At 43.4% G+C, this 24,795-nt stretch overlaps 1 protein-coding gene and 1 pseudogene across 1 annotated transcript in view; both read left to right on the top strand.

The window, feature by feature from the left end:
• Sik3 (SIK family kinase 3) overlaps positions 1 to 24,795 on the top strand; it is a 223,569-nt gene that overhangs the window by 137,004 nt on the left and 61,770 nt on the right. Inside the window, 1 exon segment of the mRNA XM_052759044.1 lies at positions 10,012 to 10,173. Coding sequence (XP_052615004.1) covers positions 10,012 to 10,173 — 162 coding nt within the window.
• Positions 10,180 to 20,571, top strand: LOC128123102 (POU domain, class 5, transcription factor 1-like; annotated as a pseudogene).

A 24,795-nucleotide genomic window follows, 5' to 3' on the forward strand; every position in this document is an offset into this window, starting at 1 on the left:
ATAACCTTTAGGAATATTTGACTTCTAAAAAGAGATTGTAATTTTGTATTTGAGAGTAATAGATCACATCTCAGTCTATTTTCAAATTTTGAGGTCCTGAAGATATTTCAGTTGGCATTCCATTTTTTTAAAAATTGTACAATATCCAGTACACAGAATTATTTTAATCATTTTCATTAACATTAATTAGACATTGTTGTGCCGTCATCTGTAAACTTTGTGTTCTGTAGAGTGGAAACTCTGTAGCGATTAATCAGTGCCTTGCTGTTTGCCCCCCACAGCACCTCCCAAGCGTCAGTCTTCCTTTTTTGAGTTTAACTTCTCTAGGGACGTTATGTAAATGGACTCACACAGTATATGACCTTTCGGGTTCAGCTTATCTCGCTTAACATGATGTCCATGTGTCAGAATCATCAACAGCACATTTCATCTGTCCGTGTGGTGCTAGACCCTTGAGTTTCCACAGTTTGATGCTTGCACTGTTACTAGTGAACACAGATACACAAGTGAGAACCCATTTTCACTGTAAGCATTTTTGACTACGTGTAAGGGAGAAGAATCCTATGATAACCTGATGTCCTTCCTCATTGCCCAGTTTTGACAGTTATCAGAATTTTAATGATTGTGTTTCTTCTTTTTCCCAGCTATTCTACTTTTTCAATTTTAAATATTTTGAATCAAATTCAAGTAGTATATTATTTTACTCATCAATACTTAGTGTTTTTCTTTTTTTTTTTTGGTTTTTCGAGACAGGGTTTCTCCGTGTAGCTTTGCGCCTTTCCTGGAACTCGCTTTGGAGACCAGGCTGGCCTCGAACTCACAGAGATCCGCCTGGCTCTGCCTCCCGAGTGCTGGGATTAAAGGCGTGCGCCACCACCGCCCGGCTTAGTGTTTTTCTTATAGGTAATGGTTTTTAAACAGCTTAATCATAATACCTATTTTAAAGATTTATTTATTTATTATGTATACAGAAGAGGGCGCCAGATCTCATTACGGATGGCTGCAAGCCACCATGTGGGTGCTGGGAATTGAACTCAGGACCTCTGGAAGAACAGTCAGTGCTCTTAACCTCTGAGCCATCTCTCCAGCCCCCCATAATACCTATTTTAAGGGCACAGATATTGTTTGCTTTTTGTTTCTGTTTTTGAGACGGGCTCACTGTTGCCCAGACTAGCCTTGAACACTGAATCTTTTTCCTCAGGCTCCCAAGTGCTGGGAGTGTGGGCATGTGCTTTCACACTCAGCTCCTAATAACTTCTTAAGATTCTTTGCAGTTTTAGCCTAGGTTTATTAATTATGTGTCTTACCTTCCAGATTCTTCTCTTCCCTTTGCTCATCTCCTGAGTGTTCTTTAATGTAGCAATGACAGTTGAGTCCTTGCCTATTGATTCCAGACATCCGAATCATCTCAGATTCTGCTTTTGCTGACTTTTTGTAAATATCCATCTCATTTACTTTGTGTGTGCCTGTGCCGTGGCATGCAAGTGGAGATCAGAGGACAACTTGTAGCAGCCAATCCCCTTCCACCACGTGAATTTGGGCGTTGCCTTCCAGTCTCCAGGCCCAATAGCAAACTCCTCCCCCTGCTGACCATCTTGTGGGTTCTGCTTCTTTCCATTCATGTAGTTTTTCGCTGAGTGTTGGCAGGAAGGGCGATCCCTGCAGTGATGCGGGATTACTGCCTTAGGTAGGGCACTTTGTTCTGTGAGGCAATTAAATTGCAGGCCAGCATCTTCAACCTGCTGCAGCCCTATTCGGCTTTGTTAGGGTGGTTCCATTTCCGTTTTCATTTGCCCTTACTCTTACAGGGTAGCCCTTATTCCAAGGGTATAGTTTTCCGGGATAGTCACCAAAGCTGCTCCTTTCAACTGGAACCGGAACTCCAGGATCTTCTGAAGCCTGGAACCTCTAAACGGACCTGGCTTCCTCTGACTTCCCGCAGCTGCTCCCTGCGAGCCCCACCTCCTAGCCTTACTTCATCAGTGTGGAGTTAAGGACTTGGCCAATGAGTAGAATTTCCATGCTGAGTTTTTAAAATTTTTTGTTTGTCTTTGAGACAGGGTCTCCTTATGTAGCTCAGGATAGCCTCAAGCTCACAGTCTTTCTGCCTCTGTCCCCAGGGTTGCTGTTGCTGGTGTACATCAGCCTGCCTGATTCTTTGCTATTTTTTGATGTTCTTTTTCAATTTTCTTTCCCTTTGCTCTTCTCTATTAGTACTTTCCTTGTTTCTGTAACAAAATCCCCAAGAAGAAGCAACTTGAGGAAGGTTTATTTTGATTTACATTTCGTCGTGGCAGGGAGTGGGTGGCAGGCACAGGTACTGCCATATTGCATCCAGAGTCAGTAGGCAGACAGTGGTGAACGCTGGTGCTCAGATCCCTCTGTATTTAGGCTGGACTTTCCATTTAACTTTACTTAATCTAGAAAGCCCTTCACAGACACGCATAGAAATTTGTTTCCATCCAAGGTGATCCCAGAGCCTGTCCATTTGATATTCAGTGTAAATAAAGCCCCTCTTGTTGACTTGATATACAAGCATAGCACTTCTAAGCCATAACCTTCTGTGCTTTCGCCCTAGAGATTCATGGCCATCCATAGTGTCAAATACTCAGTCCCACTTCCGAAGTCCTCCTAGTCTTTTTAACAGTTCCTACACTGTTGTTGGAAAGTCCAAAGTCAGAGTGTCATAAAAGACTCGAGGCAGCCTCTTAACTGTACACCCCTATAAAATCATAAACAAGTTACTTACTTCAAATACACAGTGGCACAGACTAAACAGTCCCATTCCAAAAGAAAAGAATGGGAGCATAGCATAGAACAATTGGATCAAAGTAAGACCGAAACCCAGCAGGGAAAACACCACATCTTAAAGCACTTTCTCTCTTCTTCTTCTTCTTCTTCTTCTTCTTTTTTTTTTTTTTTCCTTTCTGACAGGGCTTCTCTGTGTAACAGTCCTGGCTGTCCTGGAACTTGATTTGTAGACCGGGCTGGCCTTGAACTCAGAGATCCACCTGCCTCTGGGGTGCTGGCATTAAAGGTGTGAGCCACCACCATACTTAGCTTTCTGTTTTCTCTCTTAACCTACTTCTCTTTGCTTAGATTCTGTTTCCCTAGGTTGTGCTTAGAGTGAATGTGGAGTTTACCTCTGATACTATCCTTACTGCCAGGAACACTAACAGTTATTGCCTACTGTCATATAATTTAAGCCAGGCATATTTAGCATTTTACGGGCACCCAAAATATCTTTTTATAGTTTTTAAAAATTGTGATACAATAAGACTTGGTACTTTGGTCTTTCAAACTCTCACCAGAATAGCCCATTAAGCCTGTTTACAGCATGCTAGGACTTTATATGTGACTATCTTACTTATGTCTTTTATAATCTGCAAGCCCCTCTCTGCTTGCCCCATAGTTTTTGTTTGTTTGTTTGTTTTCCTTTGTAGTCTATTGCTTCAGAAGCTGGGCTGTCTCGTAAAATGTCCAAATCCTCTATTTGACTGATCATGTGTATTTTGTGTCGTACCACATAACCTCCTAGCTCTCTTCTGTTGTTTCACTTTGGGTGTTGAATAATGATGGGTTTTCTACTTTTAGTGATATTCAGATAAACTGCAGGTTTAGGTTTGTAATGCCTTTCTTAGAGCGTTTAGGTGTGTTCCTGTAATGCCTTTCTTAGAGGGTTTAGGTGTGTTCCTGTAATGCCTTTCTTAGAGGGTTTAGGTGTGTTCCTGTAAAGCATTTCTTTTAGGGTTTAGGTGTGTTCCTGTAATGCATTTCTTTCAGGGTTTTCTCTTGATCTTGTCCAGTTGTCCAAGCTGCACCTCTTACATGATCACCCAGAAACATCGTTTCATGCAAAGAAACAAAGTGGAGGTGGATCCTCATAGCAGGCCTGACACTCTAGATGTTGACGTAGGACAGTCAGGCGTTTATGGCTAGACTTGGTTACTTAGCAAGCTTGATTTCAAGTCAGCTTGGGCTACATGGTTAGACCTTGTCTTAAATAAAATTCGTTTCCAGAAGTTGTGAACTGGTCCTAATTGTTTCATGCTTTCTACATTTGTTAAAGACCTTTGCTTTAAAACCTGTTTAGAAACTGTAGCAAGGTAAATGATCATGTATCAAATTTCTGACAGGTTGGTACCCTAGCAGTCTCCAGTGGGGCCCACTGTGGTTGATTTTCTTTCTTTTCTAATAAGACTGAGTCTATGAACTTGACTGTGTCTGGTGTGCTTTAGTTCACTGAAGTTTTATTCTTTCTCTCCCCCACTAATCTTCTCCCTTTCTCTTTTCTCTCTCCCACTGGACTACACCTCTGTCCTGCGTCATTATTCTCTGCTACTCAAATTAGTCCACTGAGGGACCTTATCAAGTAGACTTCTCAATACCTTCTTTGCATTCGAACAAGATCTCAGGCCTGTCTTGAACACTGCCAGCACCCACATGGTGGCTCACAGCCATCTGTAATGAGATCTAGCATCCGCTTCTGTATACATAATAAATAAATAAATCTTAAAAAAAAAAAAAAAGAATATGGGGTGCTTTATCACGAGCCACCTGGCCTTGTACTTTGGAGATACTTTTTTTTCTGGAGCTGAGGACTGAACCCAGGGCCTTGCGCTTGCTAGGCAAGTGCTCTACCACTGAGCTAAATCCCCAACCCTTGGAGATACTTTTTAAGGAGCCCTATAAAAATCAGTCATTCTTTATACATTGTTGTAAATGGGCTTGGTATCAAAAGGCTAGCACTTAAAAAGAACATAAAATGCCCTTAGTTTACAAACCATACTTAGTGGCAAGGTTTGTAAATGAGTAAAAAGTGAATGTTTTAAAAATCAGTGTAGTCAGTCAGCCTCTGGACTGGTGGGTTCTGCACCCACAGACTGAGAGTAGTGAAAAGTTGCACTTGAATTAGTTGGTATTTCCCTTATCGTTGTTCTCCAAACAATACGTATATGTGAAGTGCTTCATGTGTGCCGGATACTGTATCAAGTGCAAGAAACAGCAATGCACAGAGGATGCACAGATACGTAATTAGTTAGAAGATAATCAAGTGTGACAAGTAAGGTGGGGGAGCAGTGGAGAGTTGTCTCATATGCTGCTCTTGTGGGGGAGGGACCAGAGTTCAGTTCTCAGCACTCACATGGTTTCTCACAACCTTCTGTAACTCCTGTGCAGGGGATCTGCTGCCCTCTTCTGGCTTGTGTGGGCATGCACACGGCACATAGATAAACATGCCACTAAAACACTCAAACACATACGATAAAATAACAAGTGCCGTCAAGTCAGGACTCGGGGAGAAGCTGTAATACTGGGAAAGTTCACATATTACTGGGAGAAAGAAAGGAAAGAACAGAGAGGTTCCTAAGGCAAGAGTACTGCTTCCAGGGGCTGGAGGGCTGGAGGGATGGCTCAGTAGTTAAGAGCACTGGCTGCTCTTCCAGAGGACCTGGGTTCAATTCCCAGCATCCACATGGCAGCTCACAGCTGTCTGTAACTCCAGTTCCAGGGGGTCTGACACCTTCACACCAATGCACATAAAATAAAGTTAAATAAAATTTGAAAAGAGTACTGCTTCTGTGTTTGACCATGCCCGCATAGTGCAGGGAAAACTCTGGGGTAGAAGAATATTTTTGTATCTTTTGGAGCCAGGAGGAAAGACAAGCTTATTTACACTTGTGTGCATCTGTGTAGACATTCTCACCAAGGGGTAACTTCTCAGAAAGAATTAGCTGCAGGTAGTGCTGCATCTTGATTACAGCGGGAAAGCTGCACATCTGCATGGTGATAAAGCAACACAGACTGTGCACATCAGACCCATGTCAGAGTCTGGGTGCTGCAACTGCTCTCAAATCGCGTAAGATGTCGCCATTGAGGGAGACTGTGAAGGCACAGGAGACCTGTTTGTATCAATGCCTTGTGACTGTTCAGAGAACCGATTCAGGGAACTTGGGGCAGAATTGCAGATAATGCTTGGGAGTAATGGCAGAAGATCTCAATTATCTGGGAACTAGGTGGTGGCTGTCCACCCCAGTTTGTGACTCTAGAAAGGGTGGAGACAAGAGTGAGGACTAGCTGGATTCTAGGTCCTTTTGGGGGAGGAGTTAGTAGATTGTGTTGATGAGTTGGATGGTGAGTCTGGGAGAAGAAAGACACAGCACACAAGCCCTTGATCTAGACCACTAGCAGGATAGAGAGGCTGTAAGAAGCACTCTGAGGAGTGCATGCCGAGGAGCCTGCTGTGTGCTGGATGGAGGTTCAGCCAGGAAACAGAGCAGCAAACCCGCTTCCTCTACCCTGAAGCAGCCTGACCTTCAAGGTAGAGGGCAGCAGGGTAGCAGAGTGAGCGCTCTCTTTCCTTAACCTGCTTGCGGGTTATATTGGCCTGCCCTGGCTCTTTTGGAAAGGAGCATTTGTTTGATAAACAGGAAGCCGTTTCCATGGGTGTAGGAAGAAGAAATGATAGAACCAAGTGGCAAAGTAAAGAGCTGCTGGTTATGGTTAGCCTGGAATGGGCAGACATGTTTTCAGGTAGCCACAGGAGACCCGCAGAGGATACCTTCCCCCAGCTAGGCTAGGCTCACCTTTCATCCTGGGAATGCACTTTCTGCTCATTGCTTGACCTGCAGTGGTTTCTATCAGCTCCAAGTGGTGACGATTGGAGACAGTCTGCACGGAGTGGAAAAGTGACTTATTTTAAGAAATGTTAGCTCTCTGCCACTGTCCCATTAGTGGCATACGTCACAGACTCCCGTGAAGCTGACCTAGGAAAGCAAAGACCCGCCTATGTGTGTTTCTGTTCTTTGAAAGGTTAGAACCTGAATATACCACAAGGGATCCCACCCCCTCCTCATGTCCCAGGAGACTGGGACAAAATTCGAGTGACTTCTGAGGCAGGTTTATGTGCTAATGCTGTAGTGCTTTTTGAACTGCAGAAGTCAGTGATTATTCTTGGAGGGTGTGTGAGCCTCAGAGTGTCACTAGCATTTGCAAAACTTAATGGGGAGAGAACAGATGACGTGGAAAGAAGTCCAGAGCCAAGTGACCTAGGATGATTGGCAAGTGAGGAGAAGAACCCGGACTCCACATGGAGACGTACCCTGTCTTGTGCCTTGGCTGTCCGGAGCCATGCTGCAGTAGAAGAAAACTTTACATCAGTCCTGCATTTCTACAGTAAGTGGCAAACTGGGATGAAAAGGGTCTGTGTGACTGACTCTACACAGCAGGTGTCTCCTTGATGTCTGCCTAGGTTGGAGGAAGGGCAAGAATCTAGACTATCAGAAGCTAGGTTCCTGGGGACAGTTGAGCTGAGTGGTTCTATAGAGCTGGTATTGGAAGCTAAGACGTAGGAGACCCAGCTCATCCAAGGCTTGGAGGAAGTACAGTGGCTCTTCTGAGTTCCTTATAGCTGCAGTCCTGACAAAGATCAGATTGTGTTTTTCTTTGACCGTTGAGTGGATTCAGGACCCGCTGTGTGAAAGTACCCCAGTGTTGATTCAGACGCTGTGACTGCGTAAGTGTAGGCTGGGCTACTACTCTGCATTTCTCCACTAGAGGTTACATAGCCCATCTGGACTTGAGCTTTTGCTTCTTGCCTCCTGAGCATATAGGACTATAAAGCAACCATTTGTCAGAAGGCCACCGAAAGGCAGGTCTCTGCAGGGACTGAAACTGCAGGCTGTTGGTTTCCCGGCACACCCACCTGACCTTAGACTGAGAGCAAACTAATGGGTGGGGGGATCCAGTGGATGGAAAGAAAAGCTGACGCTCCGGTGTGAGCGAGCCTGAGCCCTAAGACAGTGCTGAAGGTGAAGAGCACAGAGCACCAGCTAAGAGCAGCGTGGGCGTAAGTGCTGAACCAGGAGGAAAACCCTTGAAGAAGTGATAGTCACAGTTGTCCCCAATTACAGGAACAGTGTGGGGATGATTGTCGTTGCAGTTCTGTGTGGTGTGCAGATCCCAGTCTACCCAGTATGCTGCCACTAATGCCTTCCACCCAGGACCCTGAACAGCGATGGCTGGCATGCAGAATAGTTCTGGGAAGCACCACAGACTGTTGGAGAGCTTGGAGCTCCATTAACAAAATGCTGAAATATTCCCTGCATGGCACTGAGTGAACCTTTAAAACATGTAAAATGTGTTTTAAAATGTCTTTGAAAATTCAAGTTTTGTCATATGTGATAACTCAAACAAAGTACAAGTTTATCCTCAAATGCAGGAGCTTTTCACTGGTCCTGGCATGTGAAAGTTGATTCCATTTAGCAGGCTGGGAGCCAGGGGTATTGGCAGTGTAAATGTTTTGTCCAGGGACAACCAATGTGTCATTGTGAAGATAAAACAGAGCTAGGCTGCATTCCACCAGCTGGCCCCTACAACAATTTTGAGAACTTTCCAATAGTTTTAGAAAATAAGGTACTTAGACATTTATAAAGAAGTTTTTTTAAGTGAAAGAAAATCACTTATTTTGGAAATCACAGAATTAATCATTCTGTCGTGTTTAAGACGCTTTGATGTGTTTTGGTAATTAGTGTTTACAGCCAGACGAATGTCTCTGGGCATTTTAATTAGTGGGTGGCTTGGCCAAATGAGCTTCTCTGGTGGTAACCCTTCAGAGGAGTTTAGTCTTATGTTTCTCAAGAAGAGCAGTCTCCTCAAAGCTCTTTAATTAGACTAAGTTTAGCAACTAAAACATATTATTAGAATAATTAGACCTCTCTTAGGGAAAGGGAGGAGGGGGTCAGGGAACAGGTACTGTTAGAGAGTGATCACTTAAAATCTAGTGTCCTGCCTCTGGTGGATGTCCAGTTCCCGCCATGCCCAGCCAGTATCCACTCTTAATCTGGGCAGCTGTCATGATGTACAGCTAGGTTAAGGTGTGTGTTCCATCGGCTCAGTATCAACCTAGTGCCTTATAGGAATGTACTTCTAAAGCTCGCTATGATGATTATGGGGCAATCAAATTGCTTTTCGGTCTTGAGGACAGCCTGATCTCTACAGAGCCTGTCACAGTGAGGTTTTCTGTTGTTTGTTTGTTTGTTGTTTGCTTTTTCCCCTCTATCCTAGCAACTCGGCTATTGATCTTTTTTTTTTCTTGGTAGAAACCTTGGTTTTCAGTTAATATTATCTGTAATAATTAATATCGTAGTTCTAAGAACAGCATATTCAGATATAAAGATGTATATGCATTGGTAAGTGACCAAAGAAATGTGTTTTTATGTCAAATTATAGGACTTTAAGAAAGTAGGAGATGTCAGCCTGGACAGAGCCCCACAGAAAGCCAGTCTCCTGCCTCGTGCGTCCACTCTGTTCTGAGATGATTGATTGCTATGACTCTGCTTTTTGTCACTCTTCAAACACAGGAAATGCTTCTGATGCTATCTTCATGTGGATTTGCTTATGTACATGGAATCTTTGCAGTGGGGTTATGAAAAGGAATGTGTTAAGTGTTACGATTCTTGAAAAATAACACTAAGCCCTGCAAACACTTTTTTCTTATGGTGGTGCAATGTGTACTCTTACACACCCTCATCACAGCAGGCTCAGGCTTAGAGTGGTTTGGGTTCTTAGTTTTTGGTGAGTTTTTATGGATGTGCACAGGAATGTTCCTTGTTCTCCTTCAGCTCTGTTCAGGTTTTGTTTGTTGGTTTGCTTTATATTTATTTTATGTGTATAAGTGCACCGTGTGTGTGTGTGTGTGTGTGTGTGTGTGTGTGTGTGTGTGTGTATACATGTACCACATGCATACCTGGTACCCGTGGAGGTCAGAAGAAGGCATCAGATCTCCTGGAATTGGGATCATAGATGGTTATGAGCCACCATGTGTGTGCTGGGAACTGAACCCGGGTCCTCTGCAAGAGCAGTCTCTGCTCTTAACCACTGAGCCATCTCTCCAGCCCCTCTGTTCACTTTGGAACTCTGTTGTCAGATGGGTGCTTCACTTGCCTCCTTAAGCTGCCTGGGGATTTTGCCAGCATCTTGGTTAGGTACTGACCCTGCTCTTGTTCATCACAGACCATCTGGTGGCCCATGGAAGAATGGCAGAGAAGGAAGCTCGGCGGAAATTCAAACAGATCGTCACAGCTGTGTATTTTTGCCACTGTCGGAATATCGTTCATCGTGATTTAAAAGCTGAAAATTTGCTTCTGGATGCCAATCTGAATATCAAAATAGCAGGTGAGGTGTGTGCTGAATGTGTGTAGTGAAGACAGGAGAGAGGATGGAGGAGCTCCTCAGTCAACGTTCTTAGAGCAAGGGACAAGAGCTCCTTATTTTAAAAAAACATGGTGAAAGCAGGGACATTTTAGGCTTTTTTTAAAAAAAAAATTAGGTGATGGTGGTGTACACCTTTAATCCCAGCACTTGGGAGGCAGAGGCACACTAGATCTCTGTGAGTTTGAGGCCAGCCTGGGCTACAGAGCAAGTTCCAGGACAGCCGGGGCTATACAGAGAAATTCCATCTTGAGAAACAAAACAAAACCCTCATTCCTGAGTACACACACACATAGAGCTGGGTACTGAACTCCAGTTCCTGCATGCTGAAGATACCACTGAGCTACACTTGCACCCAGACTTTGCTTTAATAACCTGAAAATTAGTAAACTTTGAAAGTACATTTTAAAATATAGTATTAGCAGGAACTCTTTAGGAAGAAAGGAAGATGTAGTTTTTCAAATTCTGTTACTTTGTTTGATAAGTCCTTTGTAAATAATGAAGAATAAATTTTGTTGTTGTTGTTGTTTGTTTGTTTGTTTCCCAAGGCAGGGTTTCTCTATATAAGAACAGTCCTGGCTGTCCTGGATCTTGCTCTGTAGACCATTCTGGCCTCAGTCCACCTGCCTCTGCCTCCCGAGTGCTGGGATTAAACTCATGCACCACCACTGCCTGGCTAAAATATATTTTTTTAAAGTAGAAAGGAAAACTGCTAAAATTAAGTGTTCAGCTTCTATTGCAAAGGTTGATTTGTACCACCATGGACGTAGAGTGTACTTACTCTACAGGCTGTATTTGTAATTGTATTGTAAGAATAGCTCTTACAATGCCCCCAAAGCAGAATATAATGTTTATTTAAACCTGCTTATCTCTTAAGATGTGAAAAGGTTGTTTAGGGCCTATTGAGATCTTTCTGAGTATTTTCTCCTCCCACATATATAAATACATGTATCCAGATCTCATAATACATTCACTAAGGGTGCTAGTATGAGCCCTTTTTCCCTGTCCAGCCTTCTATCTCCTATTGCCCTAGTCTGCCCACCTAACTTCTCTACATTTCTCTTAGTGGCTTACACTTGTTGCACTGACCTGTCAGCATTTGCCTGACAGATACAAGCTCATCTCCTACTGATTAGGAGAAAGCAAGGTCACAGCAGCTATAAATAGAAACATAGGTATTTTCTGTTCTTGGACAGTTTCTAGTGTTACATTGTATGTCCCTTATCTCCCAGAGGGAAACCAGAGTGGCTCATGCTGAAAACTGAAGTATTGTTACAATATAATTGCCTTGAAAAGCCAAGGAGTCAAGAGCTCTTCTCAGATTTTCTGCTAAGTAGGGCAGGAGTTGAGAATTCAGATTTGTATATTGTTCCAGATCAAAGGCCCTAAGCAAGCACCTGCCAGCTGCGACGTGTCTGTCTCTTAGGTGTGGACATACCTATTCTGTTCTAGTGTCACCTAGCTCTGTCCTTATCTCAGACTGATGACTGTACTCTTGTTCAGAACTTCACATGGTTTGTCTCTGTGTTGCGCCAGGCCCGACATAGCAGCAGGAAGCCAAGGTTCTCTTGGGGCTGAGGCTAACCCAGGCCCTCTCCGTCACCCTGCCTCAGCCCGTCAAAGGACGATACTTCACAGGAAACCCTGCTTTTCCTTTGTCTTTATGGCCGTTGCAGCCCTTCTCATAGGGTTGGGGTGTGGAAAGACCTGGCAATTTCAAACCCTCTTTTGTAATTATTTTTTGTAGCTTCAATGAAATTAATTATTAATAAAGCCTGCCAAAGCTCACAGAACTCAGAAGTGTGGTACAAGGGAGACAGAGGCAGGAGGACCTTGAGTTTGAGGACAGCCTGGCATGTATGGCAAGACTCACCTTAAAAACTGTAAAGTGCAGCAGGCTTCCTGTTAGTGAAACAGATAAGCACAAACTCCATGGTTCCACGTACAGTGGTTTTCCATGTCAGTTCTGGAAGCCAGTAGTCCAAAACATGCCTTCAAGGCTAACATCTGGGTTTGAGCAGGCCTGCTTCCTGGAGGACCCAAAGGGACAGTGCAGATTCCTGCCCTATTTCACCTTGAAGAGGTGACTTCCTTGACGTAGGCCCCATCCTCATGGCACTCTCCCGTCATCTTCCGTTGTGGTGACTTTGTTCCTCCTGATTCTGCCATAGTGTAGGGAGTCCTGTCATTACATCAGGTCCTCCTAGATGATCCAAGGCCACCTCTGCAGCTTACGATTGTTAATTTGGTCACTTGCACACAGAGCTCCTTTTTCCATGTAATGTAATGCATTCACAAATAGGGGGTGATTGGAACACAGATGTGTTTGGAGGGCATTATTCAGGTCCATCACAGTGTCATCCCTAGGCCCCTTGGATTATTAAAATAGTTTAAAGCCCCTCTTTATAGTTTACAGTTTTATTCTGCATATATAACCTAAGGTTAAAGTGTGTTTTTATGTGTTTGTCTTACATTGTTTTTACTCTTCCATGGTTTGTGATTCCCACTTTAGATCCATTCTGATTATGGAAACTTCCTGTGTCATTGAGTTTTTCCATGGACAATCTGAGAATAAAATCTGACATCACTGATCATTGAAACTAGAAATTACTGAAATATTAGGGCAAGGTGATTTTCAATTTTGTTTTTAAGTAGTTGAAACAAATTCAAGGAGTCACAGTAGAAGTGTCTGCTGGCGCATCATCGAAGACTGCTGGGGTATTGGCAGCCAGCCTTATGCCCTCTGTGTTTTAACACATACACTTGGGCACAGTTTTAAAGTTCATTTTGTGTTTACATTTTTAGTATTTGTTTTCAGAGCAAAACAAAGACTAAATTGGGACTCTAGTTCACGGTCTGCTCCAATGTCTACTGTTTATCTAGAAATGAGTGCTCATGAAGTCTTTCTTTTGCGTGCCCTTTTTTTGCACATGTATTAGAATTCTCTTTTGTATATGCCACATCCTCCTAGAACCCTAAAGGATGACTGCAAGAATACCTTAGTGGAGGCCAGATAGAACATGACTAAGTACCGAGTGGGTTGGATGGTTTTGATAGGATATTGTTGATAAGATATGAAACCAACTTTAGTTTTAAGAGCCAAAATCAGCTATTAGAGCCATGGTCTTTTCAATGGTCATTTTTGATACCATATTAGAGGCCTTAAGAAGAAGCCATTGTGTATGAAAGACACGTCCAAGAGAGAAAATGAGTTGTTGTCTGTTTTGGGGTGTGTGTAGGTGTGTGTGTGTGTGTGTGTGTGTGAGGGTGTGTGTTGGGGGGAGGTGTTAAAGGAAAGAGTCTTTTTATATAGCTCAGACTGGCCTCTAACTCAAGAGCCTCCTATTTCAGTCTCGCAGATAGCTTGTATTGTAGGTATCTGCCACCGTCTCTGCCTGGAAAACAAAGTGTTTGGTTCATTGTATTAAGGTGGTATTAGTCCTGGGGCACACCTACAGTCTTAGCCACTAGGTAGGCTAAGGTAGGAGGATTTTGAGTTTGAGGCCAGCGTGGGCAACTTGTTAAGACCCTATCTCAAAAAATAAAAAGAATGGGAAATGTTCAGCTGGAGAATGCTTACCTAGCATGAATTAGGTTCTGAGTTCAGTCCTTGAAACCACCCGAAAGGGATTCCCCAGTCTTTAACAGCTCATTTTTAAACCATTTATGTTAAGGAGCAACTTAATTTGGGACTAATAAAAATTCCAATTAAGAAACATAAGAAATTAACATTTTTATGCCAATATTTACCCAAGTGGTTTTGGTTTTAAAAGCATTCTGGTGACTTAGCTGATCAAGGTACTTGCTGCCAAGTTTGATGACCTGAGTTCCATCCCCAGGACACCCATGGAAGGAAGAAACTGACCCTGGAAAGTTGTCCTCTGGTCTCCACACACATGTTACAGATGTATTGCCTGCCCCAATAAATAAATAATTATAAAAAAAATTTTTTGAGGCAGGTCTTACTATGTGGGCCTGGCTCTATGTAGATCAGGCTGGCCTTGAGCTCACAGAGACTTACCTGCCTCTGCCTCCTGAGTGTCACCATGCCTATATATATATATATATATATATATTTGGTTGTTTGAGATAGGGTTTCTCTGTGTTGCCTTGGCTGTCCTGGAACTCACTCTGTAGATCAGGCTATCCTGGAACTCACAGATCTGCCTGCCTCTGCCTCCCAAGTACTGGGATTAAAGGTGTGTACCGCTGCCACCACCACCCAGCTAAAAAAATTTTTAAAGCATATATCAGCTGGATGTAGTTGTTCATATCTATAACTGTTACACTTGGATGCAGAGGCAGGAGGCTTGCTATAAATTCAAGACTAGCCTTAGCTACATAGTGAATTCCAGGCCAAGACTGCAAAGTGGAATCCTACCTCAAATAAAAAACAAGATTGTGTTCATTGTAGAAAATGAGTAAGTTTTTCTGGTTTTGTTTATATTATTTTCACTTTTTTAATGAATTACCGTGATAATACATGTTTAGTAGTTGATACTATTAAAACATAAGCTATCCTAAGTGTCCATGCTAGTCTAGTGCTGGCCCTAGTGAAAGATATAGTCCCTTGGTGTGCAGGTAGACTCATGGATAGCTACTAGAAGAGTCAACCATGGTTTCATACTTCCCAGTTTTTTATGTCTATTAATTTTTCTGCATCTATTTCTAGAGAGAAGGAAAATTCACTGTACAGTTGTTTCTTCCTGGCTGTAGAATTTAAAAATTCTTCTTATGACAGTAACAAACCTGTCTTCTGTAGACTCTCTTTAGTGGTGTTTATTATGAAGGCCCCTAGTTAGACTCCAGCACTTTCAGGCAGAGTTGCAAAATCTGGAGCTAAGGAAACGTCTGGTTAGCTGGGGCCTCAGCCATTGTTTCAAAAGGCTCCTTGTTCAGGCTGCTCAGGAGCAAACAGAATGTGAAAGGTGATTCTTGCCCACAAGGATCTGAGGTCCACTAGGGCCCCAAACATTCAGACCACTGACAGTTAGAAAATAGCAGAATTGTGTTACACAAGAACTTTTGCATGTATCACTTAACGCTTTCGTGTATATAAATACAGTGTATTTGAGAAACATTAGAGCTCTTTCCTCTTCCAGAGGTTTGAACTTCCAAAATGAATTTCTGAGGACCCGCATCCTAGCAGACTTCCGGTGGATTCTTAGCCTTTAACCTAACTCTGTTTTTCGTGTTTCAGATGTGTGAGGTTCTGTAGAGAGGCAGTCAAGGGAACACAGGGTGACTTTCAGCACACAGCCCACATCCTTGGCTGTGTTTAATCACTTCAGCTACCAAGTTACAGTTCCATGTGACAGAGACATACTACTAGGCAAACTGTGACGTGTTGCCCCGTTAATGATATGTTGTAATCACCACGCGCTTTCATAGGCTTAAGTTTATAAAACTCCAGCACCCTGGGAATCTACAGGATCCCTAAGTGCATTCTGTTTGCTGCCTCACGCCACTTCATTAGCACACACCTACTGTGGAGAAGAACCTTAATAATCAGACCCCCTGCTTGGGGTGCCCACCTCTCCCATGGCCAGACACTTGGCTTCAGACTTTGTATCCCTACCAGATGGAAGTGATGGGCCAGGAGGGCTGGAGCCATGCTGGTTGTCTCCATGGACATGGCTAAGCTTCCAAGACCCTCAGGAGAGCCTGAAATTGGGCCACAGGTTGGACCAGGCTTAGAGGTATTGGGGAGCTCCTCATGTCCCCTGCCATATGAGTTCTGTGGAGGGATAACATACGGTAGACCTCAAGTTGGACTGGGCCTAATGCCTCAAGTTGGCCTGGAGACTGCATCCTGAGGGACACGCAGGAGACAGAGTGGGGAGCAACTCGGAGGGGGCCTCCACTGGGCCCTGTACTGTCCACCTCAGTACTGTGAAGTTGGAGGAGGTGGAATCAATTCCCAAGGACTCCCAGCACATGAAGGCCCTGCAGAAGGAACTAGAGCAGTTTGCCAAGCCCTGGAAGCAGAAGAGGATCACCTTGGGGTACACCCAAGTGACATGAAGCTCACCCTGGACATTCTCTTTGGAAAGGTGTTCAGCTAGGTGGCCATCTCCAACATGTGTTAGCTGTGGCCCCTGCGGAGAAGTGGTTGGAAGAAGCTGAGAACTTTCAGGAGATGTGCAAAGCAGAGACCCTGGTGTAGGCCCACAGGAGAAAGCAGAGAAGCGCTGAGAACTGCATGGGGGAAACCTGGGGAACATGTTTCTGCAATGCCTGAAGCCCATCCTGCAGCACATCAGCATCCGCACCAAGCAGTATGGGCTGGAGAAGGATGTGGTCCAGTGTGACTCTGTAGCCGGCACCACAAGGGTAGACGAGCAAACACTAATTGTTCTCAATGAGAGAAGTATGAGGCTGCAGGGTCTCCTTTCCCGGGGGACCTGTATTCTTTCTTCTGTATCCACCCGAGCCCCATTTTGGTGCCCTAGGTTACAGGAGCCCTCACTTCACTACGCTCTACTCTTAGGTCCCTTTTACTGAGGCTGAATCCTTCCTTTCCTTCTGTTCCTGTCTCTGCTTTGGGCTCTCCTATGCATTCAAACTGAGGCACCAGCCCTGCCCAGAGATGGGGTGAGCAGAGGGAAAGGGAAGAAGATAGACCAAGAGAACCTGGAGTCTGTGCTACCATGGCTTTGAGATTAAGTTCTTCATTTGCTGAGGAGGGATTGGGGGGCGGGGCTTGGGGGGGAGGAATTGTAAGGGAGGCAATGGAGGGAAGACGAAGTTAAGTGATGCCACTGATCGTGAGCCCATCACTCATCATTTTGTTCTTACATAAAGAAGCCTGAGACACAGTAAAGAAAAAGAAAAAAAGACCCTCAATAGCTTTATTGATTCAGGTTTCATGCTAATGCCTGTAAAGACATAAATACTATACTCAAGATGTAACATTTGAGGTAAGGCTTGAAGGATGTGGGATCAAGAGGGTAGAGGGGAAACTTCAAGAGGCTCAGTCAGCGAATGTGGATGAAGTACCTGCTGTGTAGGCACTGAGACCCTCAGGATGCAGCAACAGATGAAGCTGTCCCTTCCACGATCACTCTGATGAGAAGAGATATACAACTCTTAATAAAGACTGGGAAAGATGCAATCTGATAATGTAACAGGATGATTTGTGGCAGAGATCCTATTTTAATCTGGACAACAATGCAAAAGCTGAAAGAGAGAGGTCAGTAAGGAAAAAGAAGGTCAACATGGCTAGAGATAAAAAGAGGGAACCTGGAAGGAGTTAAGGGGACAGAAATGGTAAGAGCCAGTTGCACATGGTAGGAGGTGGGATTTTACTCTGGTTCTGCTGGGAAGCCGAGGCATAAGGGCAATAGAATGTGCATGGCACATTTGCAAGCAAGACATGGGATGGGTCTTATCTTTGATCCTGGGACTCCTACAGTGAGGTGGGAGGCAGAAACAGAAGGATCACTGGGAAGCTAGTGGGTTGGCTAGCCTGTTAGGAGTTCACAGTGCAGCAGAATCAAGAGAGACTCTGCCTCAGAAACAAGGTAGAAGGAAAGAACCAACTCCCCAAAGTTCTGACCTCCACACGTGTGTCATGCATGATACAGGTGGATGCACTGGGCATGTGCAGTGCATTTGTCAAAAGGTGTGGGAACCACATATAAGAAATAGATTTTCCTGCACTAGATTTTGAAAGTGCTTCACTATTAAGACATAATAAGCCAACTTCAGGATGGATAGAGAGAAAAAGGTTTGGGGAGAAAGGACAGGAAGGTAATAGGACTGCTTAAAAATGCTGTAAAGTGGTAAGGTCCTACATGAGGATGGTGGCAGCAGGCACAGGGAGTGGGAAGGGTGACGAACACAGGGACAAGGAAGGAGAATTTCCAGGACATGGAGGCAGTTGGATATCTGAACCATCGAGAAGGAACTTCTCATCGAATATTTGTTTGGAATAGGAATTATGTTTAGCCATCAACAGTAAACATAAATTTCTTTGCAGCGTTCTTGTTTAATTCTTGAAAGCAATGTAAGTCTTGTTTCCAAAGATTAAATAGTGAGATTTGTGTTTTTTAAAAAATATATGTATCTAAGAAAAACATTAAACATAGCTGACTTACTCCCTAAAGAAAAGTGTTTTCAAATTTCAGACGTTGTGAGGATGTTTTGAAAATTGTGGAAACTTATTTTCTTTAACCTAAGGAAGTTGGAAACTTTCCCCTTTAAATGTCACTCCCAGAATGGGCTCCATGAGACAGTTTCCACTCCTATGTTATTGTTTTAGTTGGCAGTTAGGAGACAGCAAGGACCTCCAGGGTAGCTACAGAAAAGCCAGCCCTTTGGAAGTATTTCCAGAGTGCATAGGTTTAAGGGACAGTGGAAAGCCAGGGTCTCAGTGCAGTGAGAGCGGCTTTTTTTAAAAAAGTGGGAAATCCAAACACTTTGTGAGTACAGTGTGAGGACACTGACCCTTTGCAGTCCATAAGAGAGTTTTGAGACACCATCGAAGAAAGATGAGGTTGGAAACCTTGGGTTTCTGAGAACTGGTACACTGTGCTGTGATTGGAACTGCCTGGCTGTCCCGAGAGAGTGCTTATCCAGCATTCATCAGTCAGTCCGTTCTTGACTCCCTGACCCAACGCTCTTTGTTTGTCTTACCCCTCACACCTGGGCTGACAGGCAGAGTTGGGACCCAGAGAAGACGGTTGTGGCCTCCTAAATTCAGATCATAATTGAACCTGACCTATGCTGTGTCCCCGGATGGCATGTGACACTCATGTAGAAGGTGCTGAATAACTCCGATCCATGTTAAGTGGTTGGAAAGTAAAATCTGAAATATTGGAGACCAGAGAGATGACTCACTGGTTAAGAATGCTTGCCATGCAGCCATGAGGACCAGAGTTGGGATCCCAGCACCCATGTAACAAACCTAGCTAACACCTGTGACTCCAAGTCTGAGGGAATCACTCCTGGCTTCCCACAAGTACACAGGCCCATGCACCTACATATATGTACACAACAGACATAAATTAATTTTGAAGACTAATTCAAATTGCTTTGTCTCTGGGACCACACTGGACACAGCATTTAATAAAGTATAAGTCAGTGAGGATGTGAGCACTTCCCAGCCAACAGAGACATACACTTGCTCCCCATCAAATGCAAACCCATGTGAATAGGTCAAATAAAAACTGTTACTTCGTAGTCTGGATAATACTAATACCTAAGACAAGAAAAGAAAATTTCAGGCTTATTAAAGTTGTAGAAACTGACAGTTTCGAAATTCTCAAGCAATCAAAGGATAACTGAAAGAAAACCGGAGACCCTTAACTGTAGTTTCTATTTCAGGATATTTTGAAAGGGCATTGATAATTTGTTCAGTGTGTTGCTGAAGTTATTAGAGGATATAACTACTACACAGTCTTTCCTAAATCTACCAAAGACCATGCTTCACTAATTCTTTCACAGACTCACAGATGCCTCAGCTACAGTTGATGTTGAGAAAGGGTTAACATGCCCCTTTACTCTAATGTAAAAGATGTCCCTAGTGTATTGTGTGAAATTGGCAAGACACTTAAAATTAAAGGCAGGGTGGGCGTTTGGGGATGTGTTTGCTGACACTTGCATTCATGCTTGCACGCACACACATGCACAAATGATAAAATAATTTAAGAATAGAAGGCTGTCACCAGGCACGGTGGCATACACCTTTACTCCCAGCACTTGAGATGCAGTGGCAGGAGGGCAGCTAGAGCTATGTGGAGACAACCTGTCTCAGAACAAAAGCAGCAACAATAACCAAAAAGAGTAAGAGAATGTAAAAATAAAAAAGTTTGTAAGACTGCTTTCTCATGAAATCCCTATTAGACCACAATCTGGTTCTCATTTTTATGAGTTTAGAAATACACTTTTATCAGTTCTCTTAAAGATCATAAGAGAGCAAGTATAATATTTCTGTTTACTCAGTGTTGAACAGAAAAGACCAGTTTGCTAATGGTAGGCCTGGGTGTTTTGTTTTTGCTTTAAAAGTACCCTGAACTATGTAGTCTTTGGCTCTTTGCTCAGGCTGCACACAGCCCACCATTAATATAACACCTCTAACAGCATACAGGAAGGAGCCTTTCTGAGCCAGTGATTTACGAGCCTTCCGGTTCCCAGTGGTCCTACAGCTTCATATCTCAAAAAACGGTAGTAAAGGGCTGGAGATAGAGCTCGGGTAGAGCATCTGTCCAGCATGTTCAGGGCGCTGGGTTTGACCCTCTAGGAGAGGAAAGGAGAGACAGGAAGAGCGAGTCAGGCACACGCTTATAACCCCAGTTTGGGAAATGGAAGCTGTCAAGGACCTCATTTGCTACATAGCCATTTCAAGACCAGCCTGGGATAAATGAGACCCTGTCTCAACCCCACCCACCCACCCCAAAAGACAGTGATTTCTCTTGCCTTTTCTATTTTTTAGGGGTTAATAAGTGGAGCAGTTCTTTAGGTCCTCCCACCCTCCTTGAATGCAGTTACTTGAGTACCTTTGAGTGTAATTTCAGTGTGTCTGCCTTCGGCGGGGGCTAAATGCGCAGGCTTCTCACTCGACCCATTCATTGCTCGGTTTCTTTAGGCAGTTGATTGCCATAATCATTTTCAGCAGGACATAGATTTTCCTTGTATTTTGTTAAATTTATATGTTATGGACTTTTGGACTGTATAAGGAATGAGGAACATTAATGTTGAAATTCAAATTAATGAGAATAAAGGATTAAGTATGCAATGCTTCAAGATACACTTCATCAAATATGAATCACCCTGTTTATCACAGTTATTATATATCACACCAAGAGATGCTTCTAAGGTTCAGAAGCCAAATTTTAAAAAAAACTTAGTACAGACAGACGAACTTAACGAACATGATATAGACTTACTACATTAAATTTTTTGTTGTTGTTGTTTTTGGTTTTTTATTTTTCTCTGTGTAACAGCCCTGGCTGTCCTGAAACTCACTCCTTTTTTTTGTTTGTTTGTTTGTTTTTGTTTTTGTTTTTTGAGACAGGGTTTCTCTGTGTAGCTTTGTGCCTTTCCTGGAACTCACTCTGTAGCCCAGGCTGGCCTCGAACTCACAGAGATCCGCCTGCCTCTGCCTCCCGAGTGCTGGGATTAAAGGCGTGTGCCACCACCGCCCGGCTTGAAACTCACTCTTTAGACCAGGCTGGCCTCGAATTTCCAGAGATCGGCCTGCCTCTGCTTCCTGAGTGCCACCACCGCCCAGCTCTACATTCAGATTTTATATATCCATATAGCTATAGATGTACATACTGTGGCACATTCATGGTGTAGTATAATAAATGATTATAATAATGGTCCTAAGGTTGATAATCCATTTTATCATTTGAAAAGACAAAACATGAAAATAATTCAAATAAACTGATTTGGTGATTTCGGTTCAAATATGTCCACTCTAAATGCCAGATCATTAAAAGTTTTCACCTATCTTAACTAATACTTTGCAGTGTATATGCAGCTTCTAAAAGTAGCAGTATATATCCAATAGAAATGAATATTTTCCCTAGTAAGTCGGTGTGGGTGCTGTTCATGGTGACAGCACTCGGCCTTGAACTTCAGGAAGGACTCTTCAGTCACTTATTTTTCTTTTTTGAGACAGAGGCTAGCCTCAAACTCAAGATCTTCCTGCCTCAGTCTCTGGAATTAAAAAGTGTATACCACCATACCACATTCCCTTAAATGAGCTGTTTTGTTTCTTGAGGAAGAGGTAGGAGAATTGTGACAGATTTCCATGTACTATAGGCAGTAAACCACTTTCTCATAAACCAAGCAAAAGCAATAGAATTTTTCTTTTAATTTCCTTCTTGGGAGGTTTTAAGACTCTGTTTCAGGAGTTTGTACCTGGGTGTGGTAGTCCACATCTGAAACTGAAGCACGTGCCAGGCAGGGGCAGCGGGATTGATGCCTGCAGCAGGATTGACTCAAGGTCAAGGCCAGCCTTCCAGGGTGTTAGAGAGAGAGACTGGGGTTCCTGTGGGGGGGACGGGACTGACTCCCACGAGCTGTCCTTGTGTGCACACGCATACAAGGCGTGCATTGCCCCATCCCCACCCCAACTAACTAGCTAAATGGTTTTTGTTGTTGTTTTGTTTTTCAAGACAGGTTTTCTCTGTGTAGTTTTGAGCCTTTCCCAGAACTCACTTTGTAGACCAGGCTGGCCTCGAACTCACAGAGATCCACCTGCCTCTGCCTCCTGAGTGCTGGGATTAAAGGCGTGCATCACCACCGCCCGGCAGCTAAATGTTTTTAAATGTTGGAAAAAGAAAAGCACAAAAAGGAATGTGAGTCAAGAGTTGAAGAATCCTGGTTAAACATAAAGGAATTTTCCTTATATTCTAGTCTAATCAGAACCTTATTTTTCTTGGTCACATTAGAAATTCTCTGAACTCTTCTTTATTTTGTTTTGATCTGTTTTTTTTTTTCTTTTTTGTGGGGGGAGGGTAGTTGGGTTTTGTTGGTTGGTTGGTTGGGTTTTTTTGAAACAGGGTTTCTCTGTGTATCCCTGGCTGTCCTGGAACTCACGCTGTAGACCAGGCTGGCCTCGAGCTCAGAGACCTGCCTGCCTCTGCCTACTGAGTGCTGAGATTAAAGGCATATGCTATCATGCTTGGCCCTTGGTTTTTAATTTGAAAAATACTATATTTAAATACTATGTTTGCACTTGGTATCATTAATTTCTGTTTAAATTTTGAAGAAGTCTTTATTCATTGTACCCTGTAGAAGGTGCACTAAAACTTTGAGTAGCATGTTAACCTGCAGGTATTAGGAGCTCTCTGAGTGATGGACCTTTATGGCTTAGTTTAGTATGATTTAGAATTGTAACTGTGATACTGTACATTTAACAGTCCAGTGGGTATTGTCTGTATGTCTTATAGAAAGTGTCTAATTACAGCCCCTTTAGAAATCTACTCAATACTAAGTTTAACATGGAGACTGACATTGGCAAGGCTTTTCAAATTTGCTTTCTTATGATAAGAGTTGAGTAGTGTTATCTGTGATCGAGTAGAGGAGATTGGCTTATTCCTCTCAAAATAATGAAATCAGTGATCCCACGTGCTGGTGTATGTCAGGCAAACCCAGTAAATTCTTCACTGTAAATGCCAGTGTAACGCTGGCCCAAATCCCCCCATGCAGTGCGTACGAGATGGTGACTGAGTTCTGAATTTCCCTGAAGGGATTTTCCCTGCATGTGTTTTTCAGACTTGAGTCTCTAACTGTTGCCATTACTTCTTTATTAGCTTCTAGTCAGGAAGTTCAGCCAGGGATTGGAGCAATTGCTAAATACTGAGGACTTCCCAGAAGTTGTCTCTGGGTGAACTCATACTGTGACTCCTGGGAGACGTCAGGCTCACCCGTCACAGTGCTGTCAGCCTGGGAGCCACACAGCCTACTCTTGTCTTATTCCACAGAAGACAAAAAAGTAATAGTAGTAACAAAGCCGTGGGTCACACGGCTTACAGAATTAGTTCCTTTTCTGTGCTGTGTTCCATTTTAACAGCCTGTGAAACACCCCAATTCTTACTTATATAATTTCTTCCGCTTGTTTTGGTCTTTGATTAGTTGTTTTGTTGTTGTTGTGTTTTTTGTTTGTCTTGTTTTGTTTGTTTGTTGTTTTTTGAGTCATCACCAGCAGCCATACCCCCCTTTCCCTGTCAGTCCATGGAGAAATCAAACAAGGGCCAGAATTAATTCCACTTTGGGCTATTTGTCCCTAGGTGTGACCATGACCCTCAGAAGCTTTCAGATTTGACAGCACGAAGGATCTAGTCACAGTGCTTCCAAGCGAGGCTGGTCACTGAGACATGCTTGTCCTTCTGCTCCACCTCCCAGACTGTTCACCTATATGTTGTAGCAGGAAAGGGAAGATTAGGTCTCCAGACAGCTTGGCTGTCAATTACACGCCACCATACTGCTTTGCGCGCACGCTAACATTGGAGCTGGCTGAAGGTTATGCCCCATCTGTTTACATCTGCTTTGGATTGTTCCTTGGTCAACCAGAAAAAAAGTCAATGTTATTGCTCTGAAGTGGTGGACCAAATAAGAAAATTTGCTCTTGGAATTGTCCTGATTTTTAAATTAGTGCCACTAACTCTCCACTCTTTTCTCTACCACATTTCACATACCCAGCTAATGATTGGCTTATTTTTTAGGATACAGTATCACTCACTACCTTCTATAGCCACAGGCATCTTGCCTAGAACAAAGAGTTTCAAGGCTCAAAATCAATAACAACCTCTGGTATTTAAACCATCCTAGATGATGAACATAGGGTTCAAATTAGCCTTCTGCTTTGCATTAAGAGAAAAGGACTAAATCACCATTTCAGCCTGTAGACAAATGCTAACCAAGTGGGCATTGGGGTTGGAAAGTAGACTTAACACATCAGGTTGAGTTACTTAGGACTGGAGAAATAATGACCATGGGCCACATAAGGGGACTGCTCTACACATATGGCTTCTGGGGTGTGGGGTCAGTATCTAATTTAAGAAATTTCCTTTGTGTGTGCCCACATGCACAAGCGCATGTTCATGTATGCGCATGTAAGCCAGGGAATATCAT

Source organism: Peromyscus californicus, unplaced genomic scaffold (genome assembly GCF_007827085.1).
Source record: "Peromyscus californicus insignis strain IS unplaced genomic scaffold, ASM782708v3 Scaffold_11__1_contigs__length_118956290, whole genome shotgun sequence".
In the NCBI taxonomy this organism is placed as follows: domain Eukaryota; kingdom Metazoa; phylum Chordata; class Mammalia; order Rodentia; family Cricetidae; genus Peromyscus; species Peromyscus californicus.